The sequence below is a fragment of the Delphinus delphis genome, chromosome 9 (genome assembly GCF_949987515.2).
Source record: "Delphinus delphis chromosome 9, mDelDel1.2, whole genome shotgun sequence".
Classification (NCBI taxonomy): domain Eukaryota; kingdom Metazoa; phylum Chordata; class Mammalia; order Artiodactyla; family Delphinidae; genus Delphinus; species Delphinus delphis.
Window position 1 is genome coordinate 28,101,416 of NC_082691.1, and position 14,466 is coordinate 28,115,881.

General features: G+C 36.1%; 1 protein-coding gene across 1 annotated transcript in view; it reads right to left on the minus strand.

Annotated features, from left to right (window-relative positions):
* The window catches only part of SEMA3E (semaphorin 3E), a 256,083-nt gene that overhangs the window by 85,754 nt on the left and 155,863 nt on the right, over window positions 1–14,466 (minus strand). The window contains exons 3-4 of the mRNA XM_060019862.1: window positions 8,192–8,251; window positions 5,505–5,624 (exon numbers count right to left, since the gene is read on the minus strand). Of these exons, the coding sequence (XP_059875845.1) occupies window positions 5,505–5,624; window positions 8,192–8,251 (180 nt within the window). The remainder of the gene's footprint in view (window positions 1–5,504; window positions 5,625–8,191; window positions 8,252–14,466) is intronic.

Here is a 14,466-nt window from a genome sequence, read left to right on the forward strand (position 1 = left end):
TTACGTATATGAGGTGAACTACATGGAGTTCCACGTCTACTAATGACAAGGAGGCTTGTACTGAACTAACTCCCACAGATAATGATGATTAACTAAGTAAAAAAGTACAAAAAAAATTATTTGAAGGCAGTGGATTCAGTAAGAGCAGACAAAGACTGGAGAGTTTTTCACTCAAGGAATGTCCTAATTCATGTGGGGAGGAATGGCTAGAACTCAAGCAGAAAGCTAGAGACCTTCTAGCTTGGAAAGGCATAGGACAGAAAGGTAAGGTACCAAATCAACTTAAAAGTGAGAAAGCATATCCAGAAACTGAAGGAGGCGCCCTGAGATCTGTGTATACACTCTTTCCCAAGTCCTTAGCTGACACCTGAACTGCATGTGCAAGCAGACCCTGAAAAGCAGTGGCTGGAAAGTTACAAGAGATGCGTGGATGCTGCCCATTGCAAGGTAGTTTTGAGTGTGAGTCCAGCCAAGTAAACTGTCTGCTAGAATAAAAACAGACTCTCTTCAAAGGTAACAGAGTTCAGAATCAAGAATTAAAGTATATAATCTATAGTGTTCAGTACAAAATAAAAATTACTAGACATGCAAAGAAACAAGAAAATATGATTCATCATCAAGAGAAAAAACAGTCAATGCAAACCTAAAGTAACCCAGATGTTAAAATTAGCACACAGGGATTTTTTTTTTTTAGAGAGAAATTTAATTTCTTGTAATTTATTTACTCTCCATTCACAGCTACCTCATACTTCACTTTTTTTTTTACATCTTTATTGGAGTATAATTGCTTTACAATGGTGTGTTAGTTTCTGCTTTATAACAAAGTGAATCAGTTGTACATATATATGTTCCCATATCTCTTCCCTCTTGCGTCTCCCTCCCTCCCACCCTCCCTATCCCACCCCTCTAGGTGGTCACAAAGCACCCAGCTGATCTCCCTGTGCTATGCGGCTGCTTCCCACTAGCTATTTTACGTTTGATAGTGTATATATGTCCATGCCACTCTCTCGCTTTGTCACAGCTTACCCTTCCCCCTCCCCATATCCTCAAGTCCATTCTCTAGTAGGTCTGTGTCTTTACTCCTGTCTTACCCCTAGGTTCTTCATGACATTTTTTTTTTCTTAAATTCCATATATATGTGTTAGCATACGGCATTTGACTTTCTCTTTCTGACTTACTTTACTCTGTATGACAGACTCTAGGTCCATCCACCTCATTACAAATAGCTCAATTTCATTTCTTTTTATGGCTGAGTAATATTCCATTGTATATATGTGCCACATCTTCTTTATCCATTTATCCGATGATGGACACTTCGGTTGTTTACATCTCCTGGCTATTGTAAATAGAGCTGCAATGAACATTTTGGTACATGACTCTTTTTGAATTATGGTTTTCTCAGAGTATATGCCCAGTAGTGGGATTGCTGGGTCATATGGTAGTTCTATTTGTAGTTTTTTAAGGAACCTCCATACTGTTCTCCGTAGTGGCTGTACCAATTCACATTCCCACCAGCAGTGCAAGAGTGTTCCCTTTTCTCCACACCCTCTCCAGCATTTATTGTTTCTAGATTTTTTGATGATGGCCATTCTGACTGGTGTGAGATGATATCTCATTGTAGTTTTGATTTGCATTTCTCTAATGATTAGTGATGTTGAGCATTCTTTCATGTGTTTGGTGGCAGTCTGTATATCTTCTTTGGAGAAATGTCTATTTAGGTCTTCTGCCCATTTTTGGATTGGGTAGTTTGTTTTTTTGTTATTGAGCTGCATGAGCTGCTTGTAAATTTTGGAGATTAATCCTTTGTCAGTTGCTTCATTTTCAAATATTTTCTCCCATTCTGAGGATTGTATTTTGGTCTTATTTATGGTTTCCTTTGCTGTGCAAAAGCCTGTAAGTTTCATTAGGTCCCATTTGTTTATTTTTGTTTTAATTTCCATTTCTCTAGGAGGTGGGTCAAAAAGGATCTTGCTGTGATTTATGTCGGAGTGTTCTGCCTATGTTTTCCTCTAAGAGTTTGATGGTCTCTGGCCTTACATTTAGGTCTTTAATCCATTTTGAGCTTATTTTTGTGTATGGTGTTAGGGAGTGATCTAATCTCATAGTTTTACATGTACCTGTCCAGTTTTCCCAGCACCACTTATTGAAGAGGCTGTCCTTTCTCCACTGTACATTCCTGCCTCCTTTATCAAAGATAAGGTGACCATATGTGTGTGGGTTTATCTCTGGGCTTTCTATCCTGTTCCATTGATCTATATTTCTGGCTTTGTGCCAGTACCATACTGTCTTCATTACTGTACCCTTGTAGTATAGTCTGAAGTCAGGGAGCCTGATTCCTCCAGCTCCATTTTTCGTTCTCAAAATTGCTTTGGCTATTCGGGGTCTTTTGTGTTTCCATACAAATTGTGAAATTTTTTGTTCTACTTCTGTGAAAAATGCCAGCGGTAGTTTGATAGGGATTGCATTGAATCTGTAGATTGCTTTGGGTAGTAGAGTCATTTTCACAATGTTGATTCTTCCAATCCAAGGACATGGTATATCTCTCCATCTATTTGTATCATCTTTAAATTCTTTCATCAGTGTCTTATAATTTTCTGCATACAGGTCTTTTGTCTCCTTAGGTAGGTTTATTCCTAGATATTTTATTCTTTTTGTTGCAATGGTAAATGGAAGTGTTTTCTTGATTTCACTTTCAGATTTTTCATCATTAGTGTATACGAATGCCAGAGATTTCTGTGCATTAATTTTGTATCCTGCTACTTTACCAAATTCATTGATTAGCTCTAGTAGTTTTCTGGTAGCATCTTTAGGATTCTCTATGTATAGTATCACGTCATCTGCAAACAGTGACAACTTTACTTCTTCTTTTCCGATTTGGGTTCCTTTTATTTCCTTTTCTTCTCTGACTGCTGTGGCTAAAACTTCCAAAACTGTTGCATAAGAGTGGTGAGAGTGGGCAACCTTGTCTTGTTCCTGATCTTAGTGGAAATGCTTTCAGTTTTTCACCATTGAGGACGATGTTGGCTGTGGGTTTGTCACATATGGCCTTTATTATGTTGAGGAAAGTTCCCTCTATGCCTACTTTCTGCAGGGTTTTTATCATAAATGGGGCACACAGGGATTTTAAAACTGCTATTAAAATATGTTCAAAAGTTTAAAGGAAAATAGTCATAATAAATAAAAATATGGGGGAGCACTCAGGATAGAAATGGAAAATATACAAAATGAAAATTCTAGAATTGCAAAGAACAATATTTACATGGACCATTAATGGAGTGGGCTTAACAGCATATGGGAGCTGTCAGAAGAAAGGGAAAATAAATCAAAGGTATTTATCCAACTTGAAAAACAGAGGAAAAAATGACTGAATAAGAATGAACAGAATCGCGGTGATCTGTGGGACACTGCCCAAAAGTCAGTCTGTCTGTCTGTCTATCTATCTGTTTATGAGTCCCTGAAGGAGAGGAGAGAGAGAATGAGGCAGAGATATTATTTGGAAAAAACAATGGCCAAAAATTTGGTGTAAAATATATACGCTGTATCCAAAAATCTTAGTATCCCAAGAAATATAGGTATCAATCTCTCCAACACTGTCACCACACACACATAGGCACAGTACAGACAAACTACTGAAAACCAAAGATAAAGAGAAAATCTTGAAAGATAAAGCAGTTACCAACAGGATAATACCAGCACGAATGAAACCTAAATCTACATGAGAAAGAGATTATAAGGCATTTCCGAGACGCTTAAAGAAAAAAAAATGTTAACCCAGAATTCTATATCCAGGGAAAATATCCTTCAAAAATAAAGATGATATGAAGGCGTTTTCAGATAAATGAAAACTGAGAGGATCTGCCACCAATAAATCTGCAACACAAGTTGTATATATTCTGACTTTGTATTTATGTATACCTGTGTGTTTGTATACACATATGTACATATGCATATGTATATACATATGTATACTTTGTATATTTGTATATATGTAAATATTCTGACTTTGCACTGGACTTACTTGCCTTCTAATGTTCTCCTATTATATTACCTGCATTGTTTCTTTAAAATAATTTAGTAAATATACTGTGATGTGTTTGTGTACACTACTTAAGTTTAATCTACAACTAGGGGTGGTTAGTTAACATTTAAAATATGCTAATCAAAAATCCTGCCTATAAGGATGCTTAACAGCTGAAGTGCCTCAATCAGGGGCACTCTCCAAAGGCAGCTAGAGTGAGCACTTCAGATACTGCTAATTGTGTGTGCACATGTGTGTTAACTAGTATCAGGAATATCAGAAATAATTTTTCACTAGTGAAATGAATGTTGCTCTTCATATGTGGTAGCTGAAAATATTTTATAGTCACTGCTGCCCTTTCATAAATGGGGTCCAAGAATCAAGGGAGTAGCAGATGTAAGCTATTCTATACAGGACAGATAAACAACAAGGTCCTACTGTATAGCACGGGGAACTATATTCAATATCCTGTGATAAACCACAATGGAAAAGAACATTAAAAAAAAGAAGGTCCGCATGTGTATAACTGAGTCACCTTGCTGCACAGCAGAGACTAGCACAACATTGTAAATCAACTATACTTGAATAAAAAAAAAAGAGAGAGAGAGAGAGTCTAGCTGCCTAACTATAGATCATCCAGAGCTCTGCTTTATCTGTGTCCCATCTTGTGCAGGATTCTGCCTTCTGACGACAAGGGAAGGTAACAGACCCTGACATCAGTATATTGTTCAGTATGCTTATTCACAGTGAAACTGATGTAAGGTGCTTGAAAATGTGCCTAAATAAACCAAAGCTGAGAGCTTACCCAGTTTGTTGAAACCGCTTATATGACTGAATGTCAAGCCTGCTTGTTAGTAAATATAATGTGGTGTATGTGGCAGAATTCAGTTGGGATTTGCTTTAAGGATACCATACCATCTAGTAGTGGGGTCTCAGGGGAGGACATGTATAGCTCTCATCAAGTAAAGTTTATCTTAAGTCAGTTTGCAATCTCCCCCCAGCCCAACTCGACCTCTCCCACCTCACCTGGCCAAGAAAAGGAGTCATTACAGGATCAACAAGCCTTTGCATGTCTTTTAAAAAATACTGCAGGTAGTAATTTATTTTCATATATGCTTGTATATATATGTTCATATATATACATATTCATTCTAGTTTGGCACTTACACCAATAAAATTTTATATAAGAAGACAATAGAGAACACAGTTTGATATTAAGAAATATTTTTAAGCGGACAAATTAAGTAAATGAAATTCTTCAGTGAATGAATACATTAAAGAATTAATTGGTTCACAGATTTTGTAGCTGGCAAGAATTTTAAAGCCCCAGGGAGATCGATTATCTGACTCAAGCAAGCTTAATCAGAAGATCACAAATGCTTTTCTCTTTTGTAGGAAGAAATGCCACAACCTTTCTTTTAAAACAAAGTTCTTTTAAGCATTACTTTTGATAATCCATTGAGAGCAATGAATGAAATCATCATACCTCTAAATGGTATCCAACTCTGATGAAGGCGCAAAGGGGGTCAAAAGCTCCAGTACCGCAGGTCAGAAGGTGCGTCCTATTATAGTGATGCAAAACCCGAACATAATTTGCACACTCACTCTAAAGCAGGAAAAAAAAAAAAAAAAAGAAAGTGATTACTGTAATGAATATGTTTAGTTCTTTTTTGATTATTGCTTTTCCAAGCCCTAGAAATCTCATGTATAACTCACGCTTGGTTAGAGAAGGCAAAGGGGGCAGATGAAAAGAAGACAAGGACCAGTGGAAGAAGAGACAGAGGTGACCAATACAGCGACGTATGAATTACATTTAATAATGCGAGTGTATCATTTTCATGTATTCTAGTACATGAGGAATTTAGAAAAAGCACTGTTCAGAAATGTATCCAGGTATATTTACATGGCAATATGTTTCACTAAATAATTAAATTCTTCCCAAACCTGTTATTTTTTAAAATTTCATATAAACAATGAATCAGCATAAAGTCAGAAAACAAATAACTAGAAAAAGCTTCATTACCCTTAAGGGAACATATGCAGACCTTAGGGCACTACAGAGTTTTGATGTTTGGGCAAATAAGTCATATCTTCAAACTCATAAATTCATATAAAGTACTTTCATAGAGAATTTTCAAGTAAACAGATAGAAAGCTAACTGATAAAAATAACATTTTATACCTATTACTATAAGATTACAGTCCTGAGATCAGCAAACTTTTTCTATAAAGGACCAGAGACTAAATATAATTAGTTTGATGGGCCATCTGGTCTCTGCAGCAACTATTTACTTCTGCAGCTATAGCATAAGAGCAGCCGTTGACAACAGAAAAATGAATGTATATGGAAGTGTTCCAACAAAACTTCATTTATGGCAGGTCACATTCGGCCCCAGAGCTCTAGTTTGCCCATAATGGGATTCAACTGTAATCGTATCAAGGACAGAATCTTGATTTTACACATCTTTGTATTCTGTAGTTAATCAAACCCAGTACCTGATACACACTCCATGTGTAACAAACTTTTAATAGATCAGTCATTAGTTGAGTATGCTGAGTGAAAAAAAGTTTAAAATTACTTCAGACAAAACTTGACTAAATTAATTTTAGCAAATACCTTGTTGGCAAAGCAGGTACTGCTAGTTCATTTAAATTATGAGAGAAATACTAAACCCTTTTATTGCTAAATAGCACTTTGACATTAGTACATGCAATAATCAGTACATATTATGTTTTATAAGGTCAGATTCTGACTTTTAAATTCTCTCATACAACAGTATTAGGATGAAAAAGCCAGCAGACCTATCTCATCGTAAGTGATTCAGAATAGAGCATTCCCTTGGTAAGAACAAGTAACACACTACTGAACCGATTATCTGGGGCACACCGATAGACTTATTCCTTTAATTTTCCCTTCATGCAGCATCCTAGTCTGTATATGACCCGTATAGTTGGGAAAATCTAATATCCTATTTTCATATTGCTATAAGCACATGCTTCTCCTCTCTTGAAACTGTCACAGCTTGAGTAAGCCGATTAGACCACATTTTGGCTCGGGTAGGCTTAGATTGACACAGCCTGTGAATGTGTTCAATTACTCAGCATCACGCTGTAGACTAAGCCAGCAAGAATGTCTTGACTCATCCCTTTGCCGTTAGAATCAGGAGTTGGTATAATGTGTGTTAGATTTCTACATGGTATTATTTTTTCTTACTGAAAAAAAGGATGAGTTAACTTTCAAAAGGAGCTGTGCATGCCTTCCTCCAAAGCTGTGAATTGTGTCGTCGGCCAGCTACTCCTAGCACGTGAAAAGTCCTTTCACCCGTGTACGTGTGTGTTAGCAACTATGGCAGGGCTGCTGCTGCTGGACCACCTCTTCCCTTTCACATGTACATGCGTATACACACGTATACGCATGCACATATGATATACGTGTACGCGTGTGTTAGCAACTATGGCAGGGCTGCTGCTGCTGGACCACCTCTTCCCTTTCACATGCTGCAGGGAAGTTATGGAGAGATGGAATATTGATTCTTTCAGCAGGAGACATCCTCAAAACATGTGGAATATATAAAGCATGTTTACTGCCTTTGCCATCTTCTTTCAAGTTTTTTGTTTTTTCTCCTTTAGTTTCTTCATTTGTTTCTAATTTACTAATCAGGGTGAGATGAAATCTCACAAAGACGGTGCTTAGCTTTTCCTCAAATTAAGAAATTACCTGAAATTATTTTTGTCCCCAGTACATAGGAGATAAGCCTGACTAGAAGGAATTTATAAATCTGAGTTGACTAAAATATTATAAGACAAAATAAAACCAAGATCTAGATGGTACCTTGGTGCGCTACTCTACCTCTACACTGAAATTAATTTTTAAGTAATTATATATATAGAAATTATATATTATATATATAGAAAATGTACATGTACATGTATATATCATATGTGCATGCGTATACGTGTGTATATATACATGTATGTATGTGTGCATATATATTGATATATATGTATATATCAATATATATATCTATAGATATAGAGAGAGATAGATACTTATTCTTGAAATGAATTGCATATATGTGTTTTAAGAGCAAATAAAAGGTTAGAGATTCAGTCTTTTGTCACTGACCATGACTATAATTGATGATTTGTTTAATTTACAATGAATAATACTCACGGCATCTTTTCCTTTCATTATGCATTCTTCTGTTTTTACTGCTGTACTTGGCCAGTGTATCTGGAATAAAAGATAATGGACTGTTATGCAACTGCATATAAAAATAAACCACACGGAAAAACCATTTCATTTTTCTTCTGCAATTCAATACATTTTATTTTGTTCTATTTTTGTTGGTTCTACTTCCTTCTTTGAGAAGATCAAGCAAGACTTTATCTTCTTTATGGCATTATTTGCCAAATTAAGGCACTTATCTTTTAGCTTTTATTTTATGCTAAACTTTATTATTACTTATTATTTTTTTTAATCTTTCTGAAGGTTCATCTCAAGTCTCAGGCCTTTAGAGGTCACCCATACTTCAACCAGCACTGCTCTGCACTTAACCTACTGTGACCTCTGCTGTCCAATCTCTCTCCCGAACTTGTCTGACCCCCAAAGGCCAGGAACCTCCTTAAGTTCCCTTTGCATTTCTACCACTTAGCACTGAACCTGGTGTGGTGGACTCTCAATAACATTTGTGAACAAAAGAATGAAAGGATTTATAATGAATGAATTTATAATTCATCCTTTGTTTATAATGTATCACTTCATAATACACCACAAACATCTTTGATTATTTTTAAAACATAATTTAACTCTACCAGTTTCCCACTGGATTTCGGGAAATTTTCGTTGTATTTCAAATTTGTTGGTTTCTTCATTGAAGAGAGAATATATCAAATACCTCTTTTTCATCTCAGATAGTGCCTAGCACTTTGCTGGGACCACAGGCAGAAATCATTAAGTACTTTTTTTTGGGAATGCAAGAAATGGTTTTCTCTATCCTTTTCTTTTCTCACACTGTTTCTGTTCCTCTTTTTGCTTAAATGATAGATTAATCACACCATGTGGCAGACAGCGTGGCAAGAACTTTTAGTTCTTCTTTCTTCTACTTTATAAACTCATGTGCAGAGGTTTGAGTTTGTTATACTATGCAACTGAGGGCTCATTATTATCATTGGTCTCAAAAGGTCCCTCTCTTATTTTAATTATCTATTTATTTCCTTCCCTTCCCCCCTCCATGTTCTCCCTGCATCCCTCCAGGAGGCAATCACTGTAAATTGTTCCTGGGAAGACTAACAGTTTTTCTGTTGTTTGCATATGTTCTTATAAAGTGTATATTGCTTTTTGTGCATTTTTAAATTTATGTAAATGGTATATTTTAATTTATGTAAAGTCTTTCTCATCTTTTATACTAAGAACTGGGCTTTGAAGACCCCTATACAAAGCCCTATGTATACACACAGTCTGTTGTTTCTAACTGCTTTGTAATATTTGGGGTATGGATCCCCCATATTCCTTCTTCTACTCTCCCAATGACGACACCCAAATTGTCTCCAAATCTCCACCACGGCAAACATCGGCACATCTTCTCCCAATAAAACCTAGAGGAATCAGTTTAATGTTTATGATCTCCATGAACAGCTCATTTCAGTTGCAGTGACTACACCACAAGTGATGGTGTATAAGCTACTTTGGGAAAAGGCTTCTTACCACAATAGTCTGTTTTGTTTTAATAAAGTACTTTATTGACAAGAACCACTCCCTCCCCCCTCCCCCCCCCCCCACCAAAAGCAGCAGCACATTTTTGTACACGTCCCTCTGGGATCTGTATAAGAATACCACTGGTATGTATAACCAGGAGCAGAATCACTGGGTCTTAGCGAAGCATACATTTAATGTTTTACTGTAGTGTCAGGTTGCTCTCCAGGATGGTGACATGTTTATACTCTACCAGCAATCCTCACTGACACTTGGCATTATCAGCTTTCTAACTTTTGTACTGAGCACTTCAGATTCAACATTTAATTTAATCCTTACCAGAACTTTACCTAAGTATTATTTGGGAGCTTCTTTTAAAAAAAATGCATATTTCTCTGTCCAACTCTACAGTGCAGATCTATGGGTGGGAACCAAGGTATACAATTCCCTTAAGTAATTGTAGCAACTGGTAAGTTCTCAAATGTTTCCTGTGCCTCAAGATCTAAAAGCCTCCAGGTTAATAGCTTATCCCCTCACCTGCTGGATCAATCACTCCTCCTCCCCTGACTGAAAAAGCTCAATCGGCTCCCTTTCTTGTGTCTCTTTCTGAATTCCATGGAATCGCCTTCTCATGCTAATGTATCATCTTCATGGACTCTGCTGGTCAGCGATGATGAATTCTATTTTGAGCGATGCTGACTTTCACCAGAACCCCCTATAGTTTTTTGTTCATTGCCTCCAAAGGCCTGTGCCTTGGATCTACATGCCCTGGTGTACAATGTCTCTAGAAAAATCTAAAAGGCAAGCAACAGGCGTGCCTTCCTATGTGGCACCATTCTTCTGGAGTTGAGTCTGAAGTCTTCCTTCACTGGGACAGGCACTCTCTGATTCTCTTCAGACTTTTCTTTTACCTGAGTGGCCCCTGTAGGCGTTTTAGTTTTTGAAATCTGATATACATGTTTGAATCCCAAATATGGTCAAAATTTAAGATTTTTAAAAAAGCTGTGTCCCATACAATATCAGGTTAGGTATTTATATGCTAGATGGGGAAGAGGTTTGTCACTTAACTCACACATTACGTAGTCAAATCCAGGCCCTGATGCATGAAAAATATTGGGGATTTATAAAAGTGGTGACAATGGCATTTGATTATGATGATCGTTTTATGACTAAATTTATTATCATAGGAGTAAGCACTCTAGGGTTTGCACTATAGGTGTATGACATTACTTTGATGCTATTATTAGTGTAATGAGCCCCCTGAAGTTTCTTACTAACAATAGTCAGCATTCATGTGTTCCTTTGCTTTCATAGTGCAGTAGATAAACTTTTAAATAAAAACACAAGCGCTTTTTGTTATGTTGCAACATAGAAAAAAGACAAAAGGAAAAAAGTAGGGATATAAAAGAAAACCAACTAAAAAGTCCAAAGCACACATAGAATACCCTAGAATCAATGTGCTTCATTATAGCAGTAGATCTATCAGTGGATCATATATGATTCAGGAAAGACACCACATAAATAAGACAATGTCAGGTTCAACCGCAGGCTTCACATCAGCCTGAGGGAGGTTACCAACACCACTTGACAAAAGGATTCTGGAAGTGAAGTTGTAGAATTTATAAACTTCACTTATCCTTTATTTTGGAAAAAATTCAGGCACTGAGCAGTAGGTTTTCTCAGATGATTTCTAAAACTTATTCTAATTTGAGATTCAATTTGGTTTTGGAATTATAATTTTACTGTGGATGCATAAATTATTCAAAAGGATATGCTAGAATGTATATGTGTGTGTAAATACAAATTCAAAATACAAATTCATTTTAGGATCATCCATCATTGGAAAGATTTTCATGACCAATTTGCTTACTGACATGAATAAATCGGAGAATACCTCACCAGTAGAGCAGAATAATGCTTTTATATTCTTAACACCTTTAATTTATGAGATGCAGCACTTTTCTTCTTAGAATATTAGCATCTTTTTTTATTCATTTTTCATCATTATGTAAAATGGTGACTTCTTTAAACCGTAGTTCTATAATTTCAAAGTATTAGATAACTAATTCCTTGGAAAAATATACGAAGTTCAGCTTTTCAATGTTGAAACAGTATCCAGACAATACAACAACCTCAACGTATTACCTCATTCTCCTCAATCATTGCTTCATAAGGATTATTTCCGGGACTATTTGAACATATTGTCTGGGGGGCAATTCTCTAGAGGATTCCTATACTTTATTGACAGCTTTTGTTCCACATTATCTTTTCAAAGAGGCTTGGAAGACAGAGATAGAATCTCCCTTCAGGGCAAATAGAAGATTTGTTTCCTGACCAGGATAATAAAGATAATGTCTCCCTCTGGGCAAAGGTTGGACAGCTTTCCTAGCAAATCCCTTGTAAGACTGGGAGTTTTCTGAGCTGGAGGTTGGTAAAGCGGGTATGACACAAATTCACTGTGTGTACAGCGTCTACTTAGGCTGCTTTGCCCATCCCCTATGGGACTTGAGGAGGAAAAGACAAGATGGAAACACGAGGTTCATGCTACCTGCTGTCCTGTGAGTGACAGAGTCCTCTGTCTCTAGCCCAGGCGTTGTCTTCTGCCAGCATCAATGAAACTATGACAGGCTAACTTGTTGTCTTAAAAGCAAGGTAAAATTTCAGGCCCTTCACAGTTCTTGACACAAACAAAAGATCACATATTATGTGGTGGCGAAGACAATACATGGCTTTTCTAGGATTGCCAGAACATGTGTTGTTTCTAGCAGCAAACCTAATAGTGGCAGTTGCTCTAGGAATAATGAAATCATTATTTCAGGCACGTCTTAGAAGACGTTTCCTGATTAACTTTTTCAACAGATAGTATGTCTCCCTCCTTTGATCCTCTATATTGCTTTTCTTACTTTTTCTACCTATGACTATAATGATATGTGTACTCAACTTCAGCTCTCTTATTAGGGCTATAAGTTACAGAGGGCAAGGCAGTGACTTATTGCCCCAGCCCTAAAATGCCTACCTGGCATAAGGCCTTAAATGCAATCCTTGCTCATTCATTGTCTATTGGCAGACTTGTATCAGTCAACATTTCTTTATCACATTCTTCAAAAAGTCAATTCAGTAAAGGATCCTACAATAAAGTGTGAGATATAGATTCACTGACATGAAAATGCTGCAAGCAGTATCAAATAAATGAGACAAGTAACTTTCCTGTCTAATCAGGGAGGAAATCCTGCAGGATTTAGCAAGTTTGAGAGACTGGCAGGATTTCTGAGGGTAGAGAAAAGGGTGTTAACCAGATCACTCTGGGTCCATGGAAGGGAGAGAGGTAGAAGATTAAATTATGAACACTCACCACTAAAGTGCAACACAGGGGAACTCTCCAAATGAACAATGTCATTATATATTTACTCAAGTTTTGCTTTTGTTGTTGTTTATACATTAGTTTGCTTTGGTTTCTTTTCTTTTTTTTTTTTTTTAATAAAATTTAACAGGCTCAGGACTGCATTCAAAGGTCCACTCAGGTGAGAAAAGATCAGAGAATGATCTCACTGGAAATCAAAAGTTATTTTAAAGCCATCATGTACAAATGTTCTGCCAAGACAGTAAGGGAAATGATTTTCCTCATTTGTTTTGGCAGTAAGGATGCCTTTTGGTTCTGCTCCAGAGTATAGCATCAACAAAAACCCATAAAATTAAGCTATTTGTTCTGCATAAAACATTTTTAAAGGCAGTTAAGCAACAGGGTTGTAATGACATTTCCAAATTCTCTGCACTGAGAAAGGTACAAAAAGCAGAAGGTTAAATACACATCATTTCATCACAACACTCCTACAATATAATTTAATTGTCCAATGCATTTTAACAGGCCATTTACTATTCTTGCATATCTCAAAGGAGAAAAATAAAATAAAAATTAAATTACAAAGTAATTCTTACCCGGACTCCCTACCGAGTCTCCTAATTACACCAGGATTAAGGATTTAACAATTCTATTGTTACAAGATGTTAGGACACTCAGAGATTTTGGAGAGCAAAAACAAATGAACAAAGAAGCAATAATTTAACTGTCTAAAAAACATTATTTCCTTTTTTATTGAAAAAAATTAAATAAAATGATCCAGGTAATATAAGTCTCTCTTCCTTGGAATACATTTAAGTGATTAAGACACTATTATAACTTCATCTAATATTCTCTTCCTAATTCTATTATTCTAATGAAAAACGTTTGTTTATATTTTAGTCTTTCTTTATATATTTTATATCTATATATAGTACCAGTGTCCATCAATGTATATTTTAATGAAAGGTCCTATAAATGTCATTAAAATCAAGAAAATAGATTGAGTATAACACATTAAAAGAGGCCTAATGGTTTATAAATGGTAGTTTTAACCTGACACGTTATCCTTACTGCTTATGCTTTTATACTTAATTACAATGGCTGTCATTATTCAAGTAGTTTGTATACTAGAATTATAATCTTTTGGACTATAGACAAGATTTGTTCTTGAAATGTTTATAATCCAAAGCTTTTGAATTAGAACACTATTATTATGACACAAACATTTCTGGCCTTGTGTGTGCCCTTTTTAATGGATGAAATTTACTAAACTGCCATCATTAATGTGAAATACCATTTGCCATTTTATATGCAAATTAGATTCTAATGCCTTTCTCTCACTTAAAAAAATTAATTTCTAAAATTCAAGCATTATTTTTCACCTTGGATTCAGTAAAGTTGAGTAAACGAGAAA